This window comes from Schistocerca cancellata, chromosome 1 (assembly GCF_023864275.1).
Source record: "Schistocerca cancellata isolate TAMUIC-IGC-003103 chromosome 1, iqSchCanc2.1, whole genome shotgun sequence".
Lineage (NCBI taxonomy): Eukaryota > Metazoa > Arthropoda > Insecta > Orthoptera > Acrididae > Schistocerca > Schistocerca cancellata.
The window spans coordinates 104,422,183-104,439,952 of NC_064626.1; the positions used below are offsets into that span (position 1 = coordinate 104,422,183).

A 17,770-nucleotide genomic window follows, 5' to 3' on the forward strand; every position below is an offset into this window, starting at 1 on the left:
CTCCTACTAGTAATGTAGCCATCTAATTGGCTTCCTGACCCACAGTCTTATAAGAGGAGCTGGAAGATCTAAAATCAGTATCTTTAACTATGGTGAGTTCACATCAAGATCCTTCATGACTGTTAATTTATTTACTACCTCTGCTACAGCTTTCTTTGCTTCTATGACAAGCTATGTTTAATCAAGAAAATCAGTAATCAATGACTGTTAATTTATTTACTACCTCTGCTACAGCTTTCTTTGCTTCTATGACAAGCTATGTTTAATCAAGAAAATCAGTATGAATGCCTCAATCATGTGAGATAATGACATGAAAGACATAGTCTCATGCCTAATTAATTATCAGTTGATTCTATGTCTGAGCAACGGTTTGGAAATAGGTAGAAGGCTAGAACAGAAGAGATTAACAGATGGTAAGGCCAGGATGTGACACGAACTACATACATTCTGCAGAGTAATTTGAGATGGCAATGATTATGGTTGACTGTATTTACAAGTAAATTTAATAGATTATTAATAGAGTGAATAGCAATAAAACATAACTGATAACACCAGCAGCACAAAAGTCTAAAATTAATACCACACTTATGTCCTGATGGAAACTGAGGGCAGTGGAATAAGAAAACAGCGTACCAACAGTATGATCTGAGTGAGGAAATAAGTGACTGTATGTCAGCAAGTGTTGCAGAGAATGTTTTGCGCAGGATACTGCATTCAAGACATAAGTTCTATTTTATTATCCCTGTTCCTCTGCATGAGTAGCTTCCTCACTGTCGTGCCAACACAGAAAGGTGGCTATCTCCCAGAAACTAGGTGAACTAGATTAAGATACATGAGTCATTTCATAGCTACTGCTAATTCTGATGGGCTCAATCAAAACCAGGCCTAAAGTAAATAGGAGCGGGAGCTGGCATCTCCATCTTAATATTGGACTCTGAATTGATTGACCATTCCCATCAGAGCTTTCACAATTCATAACACATTTCACTTTCTAGTTGCATTCTCTTTCACAACACGTCTATGTCTCTCTTGGAATTACCGCTATGTCAAGTTTATATATGCAATAAGACATTTATCCTCCGAATATGGGACATTCCAGCTAGCTAAGTTTACTGTTCTGTACAATAATGCACTAGCCTCAATGAAACCCCACTGTGAGTACTGTCTGGGGCACATGATGAGTTAGCTGATGTTGACAAGCACCTGGAAATTGGTCTGGCAACTGTCACGTGATCAGAATCTGCTGTGAATGTGTATGTTGGGAAAAGGGGAGGGGGTTAGAAGTACCAAGTGACATGTATCAAACACATGGGCACATCAGATACTGTTCTCTCCTGTGAATCCAGTATCCTCTACAGGAAGGAAGGATCTCTCACTATTTGTTTGCTCCAGTGTGAGTTGTGTGTCAGTGGTAGGTCTAAGGGCCCTGTCAGGAGAGACTGGAACCAGGAAGAACACACAGTATGACACCATGCCCCCTAAGCAACAAGTGAGAGATGGTGTATTCCACTGGATTAGATTACACTTATTTTTCATTCTGGTTGATCCATAGTGAGGACATCATCTGGGATGTGGTAGATGCCAAAAAACAAGAATACACAATAAATATTTACAAAATAAGAACAGATATGCTAATATACTTTCAACACATCTCAAATGAAATTGCCCTTGTGGATGTGGAATTAGTCAATGATCAATACAATTAGATGCGTATGATAATTCTTAGGCTATTGTAGCCAAGCATCATCGATTATAAAACTAAATAAATAAAACAAAAAACATTTTACAGCACTTATTTACAATGCTCATGTTAGTGTGCACAAAATTTAGGGATATGGCAGCAAGAGAGGGGAAGAAAACCAATGTGCAATCCGTGTGCATACCGGGGGGGAGTCATTCCAGATGTGGAAATGGTCCTTCCGGATGGCACGAAGGGTACAGGGTGCACCCATCTGCACGTGGTCGCTCATGTCGGCACCAATGATGTGTGTCACTATGGATCGGAAGAAATCCTCTCTGGCTTCCGGTGGCTATCTGATTTGGTGAAGACTGCCAGTGTCGCTAGCGGGATGAAAGCAGAGCTCACCATCTGCAGCATCGTCGACAGGACTGACTGTGGACCTTTGGTACAGAGCCGAGTGGAGGGTCTGAATCAGAGGCTGAGACGGTTCTGCGACCGTGTGGGGTGCAGATTCCTCGACTTCCGCCATAGGGTGGTGGGGTTTCGGGTTCCGCTGGATAGGTCAGGAGTCCACTACACGCAGCAAGCGGCTACACAGGTAGCAGGGGTTGTGTGGTGTGGACTGGGCAGTTTTTTAGGTTAGATGGCCTCGGGCAAGTACAGAAAGGGCAGCAGCCTCAAAGGGTGCGGGGCAAAGTCAGGACAAGCGGGGGCCGAGCAGCTATCGGTATTGTAATTGTAAACTGTCGAAGCTGCAATGGTAAAGTACCGGAACTTCAAGCGCTGACAGAAAGCACCGAAGCTGAAATCGTTATAGGTACAGAAAGCTGGCTGCAGCCAGAGATAAATTCCGCCGAAGTTTTTACAAAGGCACAGACGGTGTTTAGAAAGGATAGATTGCATGCAACCGGTGGTGGCGTGTTTGTCGCTGTTAGTAGTAGTTTATCCTGTAGTGAAGTAGAAGTGGATAGTTCCTGTGAATTATTGTGGGTGGAGGTTACACTCAACAACCGAGCTAGGTTAATAGTTGGCTCCTTTTACCAACCTCATGACTCAGCAGCATTAGTGACAGAACAACTGAGAGGAAATTTGGAATACATTTCACATAAATTTTCTCACCATGTTATAGTCTTAGGTGGAGATTTCAATTTACCAGATATAGACTAGGACACTCAGATGTTTAGGACGGGTGGTAGGGGCAGAGCATCGAGTGACATTATACTGAATGCACTATCCGAAAATTACCTCAAGCAATTAAACAGAGAACCGACTCGTGGAGATAACATCTTGGACCTACTGATAACAAACAGACCCGAACTTTTCGACTCTGTTAAGTGCAGAGCAGGGAACCAGTGATCATAAGGCCGTTGCAGCATCCCTGAATATGGAAGTTAATAGGAATATAAAAAAAGGAGGGAAGGTTTATCCGTTTAGCAAGAGTAATAGAAGGCAGATTTCAGACTACCTAACAGATCAAAACAAAAATTTCTGTTTCGACACTGACAATGTTGAGTGTTTATGGAAAAAGTTCAAGGCAATCGTAAAATGCGTTTTAGACAGGTACGTGCCAAGTAAAACTGTGAGGGATGGGAAAAACCCACCGTGGTTCAACAACAAAGTTAGGTAACTACTGCGAAAGCAAAGAGAGCTTCACTCCAAGTGTAAACACAGCCAAAACCTCTCAGACAAACAGAAGCTAAACAATGTCAAAGTTAGCGTAAGGAGGGCTACGCGTGAAGCGTTCAGTGAATTCGAAAGTAAAATTCTATGTACCGACTTGACAGAAAATCCTAGGAAGTTCTGGTTTTACGTTAAATCAGTAAGTGGATCGAAACAGCATATCCAGACACTCTGGGATGATGATGGCACTGAAACAGAGGATGACACGCGTAAAGCTGAAATACTAAACACCTTTTTCCAAAGCTGTTTCACAGAGGAAGATCACACTGCAGTTCCTTTTCTCAATCCTCGCACAAACGAAAAAATGGCTGACATCGAAATAAGTGTCCAAGGAACAGAAAAGCAACTGGAATCACTCAACAGAAGAAAGCCCACTGAACCTGACGGGATACCAATTCGATTCTACACAGAGTACGCGAAAGAACTTGGCCCTCCTTCTAACAGCCGTGTACCGCAAGTCTCTAGAGGAACGGAAGGTTCCAAATGATTGGAAAAGAGCACAGGTAGTCCCAGTCTTCAAGAAGGGTCATCAAGCAGATGCGCAAAACTATAGACCTATATCTCTGACGTCGATCTGTTGTAGAATTTTAGAACACGTTTTTTGCTCGCGTATCATGTCGTATTTGGAAACCCAGAATCTACTCTGTAGGAATCAACATGGATTCCGGAAACAGCGATTGTGTGAGACCCAACTCGCTTTATTTGTTCATGAGACCCAGAAAATATTAGATACAGGCTCCCAGGTAGATGCTATTTTACTTGACTTCCGGAAGGCGTTCGATACAGTTCCGCACTGTCGCCTGATAAACAAAGTAAGAGCCTACAGAATATCAGACCAGCTGTGTGGCTGGATTGAAGAGTTTTTAGCAAACAGAATACAGCATGTTGTTATCAATGGAGAGACGTCTACATATGTTAAAGTAACCTCTGGCGTGCCACAGGGGAGTGTTATGGAACCATTGCTTTTCACAATATATATAAATGACCTAGTAGATAGTGTCGGAAGTTCCATGCGGCTTTTCGCGGATGATGCTGTAGTATACAGAGAAGTTGCAGCATTAGAAAATTGTAGCGAAATGCAGGAAGATCTGCAGCAGATAGGCACTTGGTGCAGGGAGTGGCAACTGACCCTTAACATAGACAAATGTAATGTATTGCGAATACATAGAAAGAAGGATCCTTTATTGTATGATTATATGATAGTGGAACAAACACTGGTAGTAGTTACTTCTGTAAAATATCTGGGCGTATGCGTGCGGAACGATTTGAAGTGGAATGATCATATAAAATTAATTATTGGTAAGGCGGGTACCAGGTTGAGATTCATCGGGAGAGTCCTTAGAAAATGTAATCCATCAACAAAGGAGGTGGCTTACAAAACACTCGTTCAACCTATACTTTAGTATTGCTCATCAGTGTGAGATCCGTACCAGGTCGAGTTGACGGAGGAGATAGAGAAGATCCAAAGAAGAGCGGCGCGTTTCGTCACACGGTTATTTGGTAACCGTGATAGCATTATGGATATGTTTAGCAAACTCAAGTGGCAGACTCTGCAAGAGAGGCACTCTGCATCGCGGTGTAGCTTGCTCGACAGGTTTCGAGAGGGTGCGTTTCTGGATGAGGAATCGAATATATTGCTTCCCCCTACTTATACCTCCCGAGGAGATCACGAATGTAAAATTAGAGAGATTCGAGCGTGCATGGAGGCTTTCAGACAGTCTTCTTCCCGCGAACAATACGCGACTGGAACAGAAAAGAGAGGTAATGACAGTGGCACGTAAAGTGCCCTCCGCCACACACCGTTGGGTGGCTTGCGGAGTATAAACGTAGATGTAGATTTGTACAGAAGTCAGATTGTACGCAATATTCACATTATATGATATTACCAATAACACACATACATCTGTCAGTTTTACTAACGAATTCATCAATGGAGTAGGAGCCATCGATAAATCCTTTAGATTCTTCTCAAACTGAACTTTATTATTGGTTAAACTTTTACGGCAACTGACATATTATTGAAAATGTGTATTGCTGAACAGTGGACATCTTTCTGAACCAAAGTATGCAACTATAAATCTTTGTGAAAGTTATTCTTATTTCTATTGAAATTGAGCCAGTGAGACAGACTTTAACTGTCAGACAACATGCTATGTCCCATGTATAGGGGAAGCATATACAAAAGTGTAGAGAGCTATTAATCACCGACAGTTAAAATATACAGCAAATAATGGCACCACTTAGGGAATTAGCAGAAGGGCTGGGGAGGATTACCTCGTGCAATCAGCGTGTATGCCTGGAGGTCTAATTCAATATGCCGAAGAGGCTGTTCTCATAGCCATTGAGTTATAAGTACCAACCAAATGGTGACTGTAGCACGTATTGAAGCAAATGACACCTGTTGACTTTGAGATAACACTTGGATCATTCTAGTGACTGACAGAGAAAGTTGAGAAGACAAGCATTGCTTGCAAAGTTTCAGTGAAGTTCACAATAGCATTGTCCTCCCTTGAATTGACTGTGGCCCCTGGTTCCAAGTTGAGTGGAAGGTTTGAACTACAGGCTTTGAAGGTTCTGTGCCAGCTAGACTGCAACTTCCGGGCCTTGCACCTAACTGATGATAACTGTAGGGTCACCGTAAAGGTGTTAGGTGTGCAATACCTGTCAGAGGCTGCTATCAACCTAACTGACTGTGAGTGGGGTTCACATTAGGTTTTGTTTTAGATTCACGACTCTACATCCAGCCCAGAAAACGAGAGATGTACAAGAGCTCAAAATATAAATTATGCCTCCAATGATGAGACTATCAAAATCCTAGTGATCAATTGCTGAAGCATTGACAGGGGTGCCAGAGTTTGAAGTACTCCTAAAAACAGTCGAACTTACATAATGTTAGGGACACAAAGCTGTTTAAAACCCAAAAGTGATAGTAGTGAGCTTCTTTAAGCAAATCTAAGTGAACATCGAAAAGATAGTTTAGTGCGGAATTGAGATGGAACATTTGTTACAGTAGACAAGGAACTTAAATTCACCAAGGCAGAAATTGAAGCAGCATGTGAGACCGTTTTAGTATCATGGGTGGGCATAAAACTCAGCCCCAGATGTATCCTGAAACTTTAGAGAAACCCTAAGTTTGTTAGTACACTTGTTCTCCAAACATATTGTCACCACTGGAGGAGACTTGTAATCATACAACAGTATATGGGGACGAAAGAATGAGATTTTCACTCTGCATCAGAGTATGTGCTGATACGAAACTTCCTCACAGATTAAAACTGTGTGCTGGGCCGAGACTCGAACTCGGGACCTTAGCCTCTAGCGGGCGAGTGCTCTACCATCTGAGCTACCCAAGCACGACTCATGCCCCGTCCTCACAGCTTTACTTCTGCCAGTACCTCGTCTCCTACTTTCCAAACTTTACAGAAGCTCTCCGGCGAACCTTGCAGAACTAGCACTCCTGAAAGAAAGGATATTGCAGAGAAATGGCTTAGCCACAGCCTGAGGGATGTTTCCAGAATGAGATTTTTACTCTGCAGTGGAGTGTGCACTGGTATGAAACTTCCTGGCAGATTCAAACTGTGTGTCGGACCGAGACTCAAACTCGGGACCTTTTTTTTAATATATGGGGATAATTATAGATGGGCAAGACAGGACATCCTGCAATACAATGCTATTGTTTTTCCTGAAAATTGTCTACAACAGATCTTCGGTGATATCCATGCTGAAACTGGCATGAAGCAACTACTGTTATAAAAATACAAAGAGAAACTGTGACACGCACGAAGCTTTATATTTTCAGTAAATTAAATCATATCTCAATGAGGCACTTGAAAAATGTAGTGGGATGGAGCATGTACCGGAGCTTTGGCTATCTTAAGAACAGTTGACCAAGCAGGCTTACTGGATACATATGGACCCTAGTATAACAGTTCATGATGGACAGAACCCTCAAGGCATACAGTCTCTGTAAAGAAACTTATAAAGAAGCAGTGACTACAACACAATAGATGTAAACCACAGAGTATGATTATAATAGAAAATGCTAAATGAAATGGTTTTGCCTGTCAAGAGGGCTGTGCATAATGCCTTCACAACACAATCTTAACAAAATGGCTCTCACATAACCCAAAGAAATTATGGTCGTCGGTAATGGTAGCCAGCGGCACCAAAATTAATGCCCTAACACACAAGTACTGACACTGAGTATAGCAGAGTAAAATCAGAAATTCTTACCTCAGTTTTTGAATGTTCCTATAGAAAGGACAATTCAGGAGAAATGTCATAGTTTGATTCTTGCACCACTGCAAAAAGAATGGCACAGACATTACTGCAAGTGCCATTGAGAAAGAGCTAAAGTTACTAAAATTACTGAACAATGCTTCAGGGCTCAATGGAGTCCTATCAGATTCTATATAGAACTTGGAGCCGACTTCATCTGTCTTTTAATGGCAATAGACTAAAGATTCCTGGAACTGTGGGAGAAAGTACAGGTGACACCATCAACAAGAAGGGTAGCAGAAGTGATCCACAAAATTGCCATCCTATATCTCTGACAGTCATCTGTTGCCCAGTCTTAGAATATATTATGTTATGATGTATCTTAAATAGAATGACCTCCTCCATGTCACCCAACAAGGATTCTGAAAACATTGGTAATACGAAACCCAACTCACATGACATCCAGAAACCCACAGATCAAGGCTATCTGGCAGATGCATTATTTCTTGACTTTGGAAAAGTATTTGACTCAGTACTACACACATGGTTATTATTGTTGTTGTGGTCTTCAGTCCTGAGACTGGTTTGATGCAGCTCTCCATGCTACTCTATCCTGTGCAAGCTGCTTCATCTCCCAGTACCTACGGCAGCCTACATCCTTCTGAATCTGCTTGGTGTATTCATCTCTAGGTCTCCCTCTACGATTTTTACCCTCCATGCTGCCCTCCAGTACTAAATTGGTGGCCCCTTGATGCCTCAGACCATGTCCTACCAACCGATCCCTTCTTCTGGTCAATTTGTGCCACAAACTCCTCTTCTCCCAAATTCTATTCAATACCTCCTCATTAGTTACGTGATCTACCCATCTAATCTTCACCATTCTTCTGTAGCACCACATTTTGAAAGCTTCTGTTCTCTTCTTGTCTAAACTATTTATCATCCATGTTTCACTTCCATACATGGCTACAACCCATACAAATACTTTCAGAAACGACTTCCTGACACTTAAATCTATACTTGATGTTAACAAATTTCTCTTCTTCAGAAACGCTTTCCTTGCCATTGACAGTCTACATTTTATATCCTCTCTACTTCGACCATCATCAGTTACTTTGCTCCCCAAATAGCAAAACTCCTTTACTACTTTAAGTGTCTCATGTCCTAGTCTAATTCCCTCAGCATCACCCAACTTAATTCGACTACATTCCATTATCCTTGTTTTGCTTTTGTTGATGTTCACCTTATACCCTCCTTTCAAGACACTGTCCATTTCGTTCAACTGCTCTTCCAAGTCCTTTGCTGAATCTGAGAGAATTACAATGTCATCGGTGAACCTCAAAGTTTTTATTTCTTCTCAATGGATTTTAATACCTACTCTGAATTTTTCTTTTGTTTCCTTTACTGCTTGCTCAATATACAGGTTGAATAGCATCGGGGAGAGGCTACAACCCTGTCTCACTCCCTTCCCACCCACTGCTTCCCTTTCATGTCCCTCAACTCTTATAACTACCATCTGCTTTCTGTACAAATTGTAAATAGCCTTTTGCTCCCTGTATCTTACCCCTGCCACCTTCAGAATTTGAAAGAGAGTATTCCAGTCAACATTGTCAAAAGCTTTCTCTAAGTCTACAACTGCTAGAAACTTAGGTTTGCCTTTCCTTAATCTTTCTTTTAAGATAAGTCGTAAGGTTAGTATTGCCTCACGTGTTCCAATATTTCTACGGAATCCAAGCTGATCTTCCCCGAGGCCGGCTTTTACCAATTTTTTTCCATTCGTCTGTAAAGAATTCGCATTAGTATTTTGCAGCTGTGACTTACTAAACTGATAGTTCGGTAATTTTCACATCTATCAACGCCTGCTTTCTTTGGGATTGGAAGTATTATATTCTTCTTGAAGTCTGAGGGAATTTCGCCTGTCTCATACATCTTGCTCACCAGATGGTAGAGTTTTGTCAGGACTGGCTCTCCCAAGGCTGTCAGTAGTTCCAATGGAATGTAGTCTACTCCTGGGGCCTTGTTTCGACTCAGGTCTTTCAGTGCTCTGTCGCACTCTTCACGCAGTATCATATCTCCCATTTCATCTTCATCTACCTCCTCTTCCATTTCCATAATATTGTCCTCAAGCACATCGCCCCTGTATAGACCCTCTATATACTCCTTCCATCTTTCTGCTTTCCCTTCTTTGCTTAGAACTGGGTTTCCATCTGAGCTCTTGATATTCATGCAAGTAGTTCTCTTTTCTCCAAAGGTCTCTTTAATCTATCTGTAGGCAGTATCTATCTTACCCCTTGTGAGATAAGCCTCTATATCCTTACATTTGTCCTCGAGCCATCCCTGCTTAGACATTTTGCACTTCCTGTCGATCTCATTTTTGAGACGTTTGTATTCCTTTTTGCCTGCTTCACTTACTGCATTTTCTCCTTTCATCAATTAAATTAAGTATCTCCTTTGTTACCCAAGAATTTCTACTAGCCCTCGTCTTTTTACCTACTTGATCCTCTGCTGCCTTCACTATTTCATTCCTCAAAGCTAACCATTCTTCTACTGTATTTCTTTCCCCCATTCCTGTCAATTGTTCCCTTATGCTCTCCCTGAAACTCTGTATAACCTCTGGTTCTTTCAGTTTATCCAGGTCCCATCTCCTCAAATCCCACCTTTTTGCAGTTTCTACAGTTTTAATTTACAGGTCATAACCAATAGATTGTGGTCAGAGTCCACATCTGCCCCTGGAAATGTCTTACAATTTAAAATCTGGTTCCTAAATCTCTGTCTTACCATTATATAATCTATCTGAAACCTTCTGGTATCTCCAGAGTTCTTCCATATATACAACCTTCTTTCATGATTCTTGAACCAATTAAGTTATGCTATGTGCAAAATTCTACCAGGCGGCTTCCTCTGGCCTTTCCTTCCTCCCAATCCATATTCACCTACTATGTTTCCTTCTCTTCCTTTTCCTACTGTCGAATTCCAGTCACCCATGACTATTAAATTTTCATCTCCCTTCACTACCTGAATAATTTCTTTTACCTCATCATACATTTCATCAATTTCTTCATCATCTGCAGAGCTAGTTGGCATATAAACTTGTACTACTGTAGTAGGCGTGGGCTTCGTGTCTACCTTGGCCAGAATAATGCGTTCACTATGCTGTTTGTAGTAGCTTACCCGCACTCCTATTTTTTTATTCATTATTAAACCTACTCCTGCATTACCCCTATTTGATTTTGTATTTATAACCCGGTATTCACCTGGCCAAAAGTCTTGTTCCTCCTGCCACCAAACTTCACTAATTCCCACTATAGCTAACTTTAACATATCCATTTCTGTTTTTAAATTTTCTAACCTATCTGCCCGATTAAGGGATCTGACATTCCACGCTCCGATCCGTAGAGCGCCAGTTTTCTTTTTCCTGATAACGACGTCCTCTTGAGGTTATGGTTATTAATAAGCAAAATTTGTGACTGGATTGAGGATTTCTTCATAGGGTAATGTAGCATGTTATCTTGGATGGAGAGTCATCAACTTCAGACCAAATAGGACCAACAGTGGATACTGAACATATTCAAAGAAGGGCAGAATGAATGCTCATAGGGATGTCAACAAACAGGAGAATATTGTGAAGATGCCAAAATAACTAGCCAGTGCTTGAAGACAGAGGCAAATTATTCTGTGAAAACATACTAACAAGTTTCAAGACCCTCCTTTATGTGATGAATCTTGGAATACACTACAATTCCCTATGTGTTCCTCCCATAGTGATTGCAAAGCCAAGGTCAGACTAATTACAGTGCACAGAGAAGCATTTATGCAATCATTCTTCCTGCATACCATATATGAATGGAATAGGAAGACATCCTAATAACAGGTACAATATGAAGTACCTTCTGCCAATCACTTCATAATGATATGCAGAGTATGGATGTAGAAATGGAAGCCATATGAGAGTCACAGATGTCCAAGAGAATACCTTTTCAGTAAGTTAATGTTACTGTAGACACATGGTTCAATTACACAGACATTATGTATTTACTCAACACCTGGCAATAGGTTGGTTGGTTTGTGGGGGTTGAAGGGACCAGACTACAAAGGCCATCGGTCCACACTTGGAAATAGTTTTAGCGCATTTCACTTGGATCTTTTCATCATTACTTCTGCACTTGAAATTGCTAATATTACATGTTTATGACTGCATGTTTGATATCCGTTGGTGGCTGCAGTAGCTGAATGTGTAATACCATATTTTAGGTAAGGTGAAAACAGAACTAAATGAGACTGAAGTATGATCCATTATAACACTCATTAAAATTGGAATAATTCAATTTAAAAAAAAAAGCACAGCCTCATGTTGAATGGTATCAGCAGGTTCAAAGTTCCTCAGAATGACAATCTAGCAGCCTACAATAATGATACACAGAGTTCAGAGTAAAGCAAGGTACTATATACCACATAACCCCATAGGTCATTGAGAAAAAAACAGTATGCTTACAGAACTATGGTTTTCATGCATTATCAAACAAGATAGTTTAGCTGGTAAATTATGAGAGCAAGTTGGTGCAAAACATTTTTGAGGCACTAAACCCTGCAGCATTTTAAATGTGCGTAAAATAAGAAAAATCTTAATGTACAAACATAAGCCTGCATTCAGTCTCAAGCTGGAGAGTGCTGCTGAAATACAAACAAAAATTGAGACGTTTCAATTTTAATCATACAGTTTTACCAATAGTAGATGACTGTATTAGAGGGTTCTGCTTTCTACTCTACTATACAGTATGACATTATAGGAGGAGAGAACAAGAAGAGTAACAGAGGTGTGGAAGAGACAGGGCACATGGGGCGGGGCGAGGGGTCAGGCAGAATCCTATACCTGTCAACAAAAATGATCATTAGGCATGGAGCACAGCCTTACACTGCACAACAATAAGGGAGGAAACTGACGATTTAATTTTCAAAGGAGTCACTGCAGCACCCACCTTAAGTGACTTAAAGCAATTGCGTAAATCTGGCTTGCCTTACAGGGACTGGAATCCTCTACTAGGTCAGTGCCTTAACTGCTGCACCATTTCACTCTGCCCATATCTGGTACAAAAGTTCTACATTATGTTTCCAGTTATCATTTGACATTAATCCACAAAAATGACAGGATATTTTTAACAGCAAAACTGTTCTCGCCATCAGGAATTTGCTCTGAAGACACACAATGTCTCCCACTTTTCAGAATAATTAACAGCCCTAAAAACATTTATACCTAAAACATCTTTGGAATTATACCTATTTACAATAGAATACAAAGTTAGGCTTATATGTAAGAACAAAAGAAGATGCAGGTTTAACTTCCAATAAATGAGGTTAGCAGACACAAGGATTAAGCTTAGATTGGGTAATGATGTGGAAAGAATTTGACAATGTCTATTTCAATTGAAAAGTCCCGGAATTTGCCTCAGAGGTTCAGAAAGACCATGGAAAATCTATATCTGGATGGCCAGATGGGGATTTCACTTACCATCCTCAAGAACGCAAATCAACTGTGCATCTTACTTGGTACACTGGCACTACTGCAACCCTTGGTATTTAACACAAGACATTTCATGTAAGGAAGGAAGTGCAATGTACTAGGCATAATCACCAACTGTTTCTATAAATATGCTGATGAAGTAAGTCCACCAAACTTACACTAAATTCCTCTGTATGAAAAATATAATACAGCAAACCTACGAAATTTTGCTACCTAGAAGGCTATAATTCAACATTTTTCAACAATTTATTTACAAACTATCCTTTGAAATTCTATGAACTAATTACTACACACGTATCCACTACTTACGATCAAAATACGTCATCACTACATGGCGTTACTAACAACATATACTGACTGTCCTATGGAGTAGATCCATTATCTCAAAAGAAGCAGAAAAATGTCATTCACTTCGTGCATTTCACACATACCCGAAATGGCAGGGTATCAATGAAGCTCATGCACTGCAAGCTGTTTCTAAATAAATTTTATCCACTGGTCCAGTGTTTTCACAATTAAATTTCTTTTCCAAACATTACCTTATTACCAGTCCGACACTACTAGTATCCGTTGTTTCCAATTCATACAAGAGATGCTCGTGTTTCGGCTGCATATCGACGCTGGTGTGAGATATGCGTGCTAATGGATCCATGACATCTGAAATACCTGTAGACTGTTGATAAAGAACGAAGGTACGCGATACGTTTCTTCGCCTTCCTTCAAATACAGACGAAGTAGAGAGACGGTGTCTAACTGATTTACAGTGACGTGAAAATCAGCTCTCTAAACAATTAGCACCTTGCTTCATGACATAGCGTTTATAAACCTTATACTGTATAACCCCTACCACAGAAACACAAACACAATTTACCTAAATGTTGATCCCCAGTATTCATCAGTGCCCTCAATTTCCTGGAGAAAAAGTTCAATTCGTTGTGAACTGCTATCCTGATTATTTGTATCCATTTCTAATGACAATTCCCTACAAATGTAAACATTGTATGACAACAGGCTACGCCAGCAGACACAACTTATCTGTCAGTGGAAGATATTCCACTAGAACGTAGACGCTACCAAAGAGTAAAGCCCGGTCTACACGTAACGATCTGTCTGCGCAGACATCTGCGCAGATGTCTGTACATGCAAAAGATCGCTGCAAATGTGGTGTGTTCACACGACACAAACCTCAATCTACTACTCGCCCGCCATCTGTCGGTGTAGAAAAGAAGTATCAATGGCAAGCGACTACGCTACCCGTAAACGTAAAAAATTTAATTCAGTTATTTTGAAATATAGAAATAGATGAAGTTCTCTTGTGTTGCAAAAAACATTCAGACCAACCGCAGGAAACAGAGAAAGCGGTCAAAATGGTGTAGACAGTGGCTGCTAAGGCGAAAGCAGTTTTCTCACATAAATTTACTGCGAGATTTCCGGGGCGATCCTTAAGAAAGTCAAGCAGATCAAAATACCATAATGTTGGCTGGTATACTTGATCCACTCCTACACCAGATCTTCTAGATTACTGAACTTTGGATAACTCTTTTCGGTAAACAGTTCGCAACGAATTTTTTTTTATTACTTCTGTTTGCCGGGGCGTCAACTGCCCGCAATTTTTCAATTAGAGCATTGTATGGTGCTGTCTTTTCGTCTCAGTCACTATATTCTTTACTTTTAATCTTCCACAAACATGGTGTTTTCTATATATTTAAATGAATTCACTAACAAACTCTCGAGAACACTGACGAGTATCAGCCATTTTAATAATCTGTGCGCACAAATACAAACACTAGACTGAGCAAACAGCTGTTTCGCGCCAGATTTGCGGCGATCTGCTGTCCACACTCTCCAACTTGTCTGCGCAGATGTGGTTTGAACCCACAAATTTGAGAGGTTTCGCTCAAACCTCCAACTCCAACTTCCAGATTTGCACACACCTCAGGTTGGTACAAATCTTGTGACCACACGCAACGATCTGTCTGCGCAGATGTGATGTGCGCAGACATTTGCGCAGACAGATCGTTGCGTGTGGACGGGCCTTAAGAAGAAATTTTCCTATTCAAGCCTCGTGACAAATATTTTCAGAGATATGTGGTTTTTCGGTTAATTTTATTTACCTATAAATTTTATTACTCATGCCAGTTTGCTACTGCTGTATTTGTAACATAAAAGGCCGATAATCACCGCAACGTAAACCAACTATTTAATCAAATCTATCTCTTTCTTGTGGCAGTCTATAGTACAATTTTATTCCATGGTATAATGCACTATTTTGAGTTTTGACTTGTTTCTTCTATTTAGATGTAAACAGTATCTGGATTTGATTCCATGGACATGTATTGTGCTGTTTGTGGTGTTCAGATTAAGATTTTTCTCGTATACATTATGTTTTGATAGCTTTATTCTATCAGAAGTACCAGAATTTCTAGTTTTTCAATAATTCTATACAGTGTGCCCTGTTACTACTATTTGTTACTATTTCTATAGCTCTTTTCTGTGTCTTGAAAATAGTATGTATGTTCCCAGCTCTTGGTCCCCAAAATATTATCCCACAACTGGGGATTGAATGCTTATATTCAAAGTAGGCCACTTTGTGGCATGAAGTATTGTGCACTGGTGCAAGGATACACAGGACATGACAAGCTAAGAATAGCCTCTTTGCCAAAATTCTCACATGTTCTGTCCATTTCAATTGACAGTCTACAGTCATCCCCAAGAATTTGGTCCCAGTTGCTCAATTTACTGCATCAGATATTTATACGATTTGTCTTTTTTCACATTTAAAGTTACTCTGTTCTTTAATGACCAGTTTTGAACTTCTCTCAGAGCTCCATTGGATTTTTCTGTAATCACCATGGTGATGTCATCAGCAAATAGTATTTTTTCTCCATACCTGACACTCTGAAGGAGAGCATTCATATATATATATATATATATATATATATATATATATATATATATATATATATATATATATATACAAGGAAGAGGATTGGGCACAATACATTTCCCTGGAGGACGCCTATATTAATATATTTCGGATCTGGTAAGTGTTTTACTACTAGTCTTTTAGGGATGTGTGAGGTTTCAACTCTTTGCACTTTGTTTCCCAGTTACTTACATCAGTTCTTCACTATACCTGTTATTCCTAGTAGTTCTAATTTGTGTAAAAAAATTCTGTGGTCAACTACATCACATGCTTTTGATAGATCAAACAAAGTGCCTGTTGCATTCTCCGCCTTCCTTAGTGATTCGAGTATGACTTAAATAAACTGTGCTACAGCTGACTGTTTACCTCTTGTGGGCCTGAAACGGATTTGTTCACTGGAGAGAAGGTTGTATTAATTTAGGAACTTCATTACTCAATTTTTCATTTGGGTTTTATTGTGCAGGAAATGCAAAACAGCAAAGAAATTGGTATGTGATTTTCTACATTTTCTGTATCACAATTTTTTAGTACTGGTATAACCTTTGTTTGTTTCAGGTGTTCGTGGAAGCATCCAGTCGGTAAGATTCATAGACTGTTAATGAGGTTTTCTGTTGTTTATACATTTCTTAAGAACACTGACTGGGATCTCACCTGAAATATGGATCAACAATGATCAACGACATTAAAATGCAGAAAGCAATCGAAAACACGATATTAAAGACACATAATGCATACCTGCAGAACATGTGACCAGTAACTGAAAAAGTATCACCATGATATCTTGACTACCAAGGTTTACTGATTAATCACACATTAGGATCTGAAGGAGAGGACTGCCAAGAGGAAAGGGACGAGAAAATGATTGAATAGCTAACTACAGGGCAGAATTTTATGAGTTGGAGAGTGGGATGTCAGAAAACTAAATATGGTAAGGAAGATTGAAAATCTGAAAATGGAAATGATGAGGATTAGTCTATATATTGTAGGGATCAATGAAGTTAAATGGAAAGATGATAAGAATTTCCTGACAGACGAATAAAGGGTAATTTCAACAGCACCAGAAATGGTGAAATGGGACTAGAATTCGCCAGGAATATGAAATGTAAGGAAGAGTGTTGCAATGAAAGGTTTAGTGATAGGATTATTCTCATCAGAATCAACAGCAAACCACACCAACAGCAACAGTTGAGGTATACATGCTATTGTCACAAGCAGAAGATGAAAAGATAGAGAGAGTATACATGATGAATACTGAAAGTGTAATTCAGTATGCAAAGGGAGATGCAAATCTCATGATCATGGATGACTGGAATACCGAAGAGAAAGGAATAGAGGGAGTTTCTGGTGTATATGGGCTCAGGTAGTAGCAATGAGAGAGGAAAAATGCTAGTTGAGTTCTGCAGTAAATTTTTCGTATTAACAGCAAACACAGTGTTGAGAAGAACAAGAGAATGAGGTATGTTTGGAAAAGGCTTGGAGATATGAGAAGATTCCAGCTGGATTAAATCAAACATGACAGAGATTCTAAAACATGATACTGGACTATAAGGGAACCCAGGAGTAGGTATAGTCTCCATCAAACTTCATTATTGATGAAGGGTAGAATGCACATAAGAAAATCGTCAGGAGGTATAAATGTGAATAAAGTGGGATACTGAAATACTGAGTTAAGGTAAGATGCATTTGAATTCCTGTAAGACTCTAAATACTACTACATGAATACAACAATAGGCAGTTCAGTTGAGGTGAA

General features: G+C 40.0%; 1 protein-coding gene across 2 annotated transcripts in view; it reads right to left on the reverse strand.

Annotated features, from left to right (window-relative positions):
* Nucleotides 1-14,143, reverse strand: part of LOC126166427 (exocyst complex component 6B) — a 158,368-nt gene extending 144,225 nt beyond the window's left edge. The window contains exon 1 of one of the 2 annotated variants that reach the window (XM_049920404.1): nt 13,966-14,143. In XM_049920404.1, coding sequence (XP_049776361.1) covers nt 13,966-14,060 — 95 coding nt within the window. In that variant the 5' untranslated portion in view covers nt 14,061-14,143. Of the gene's footprint in view, nt 1-13,633; nt 13,913-13,965 lie in introns of those variants that run through there. The other variant, XM_049920401.1, reaches the window with a different exon arrangement.
* Between the last annotated feature and the right edge of the window lie 3,627 nt (nt 14,144-17,770).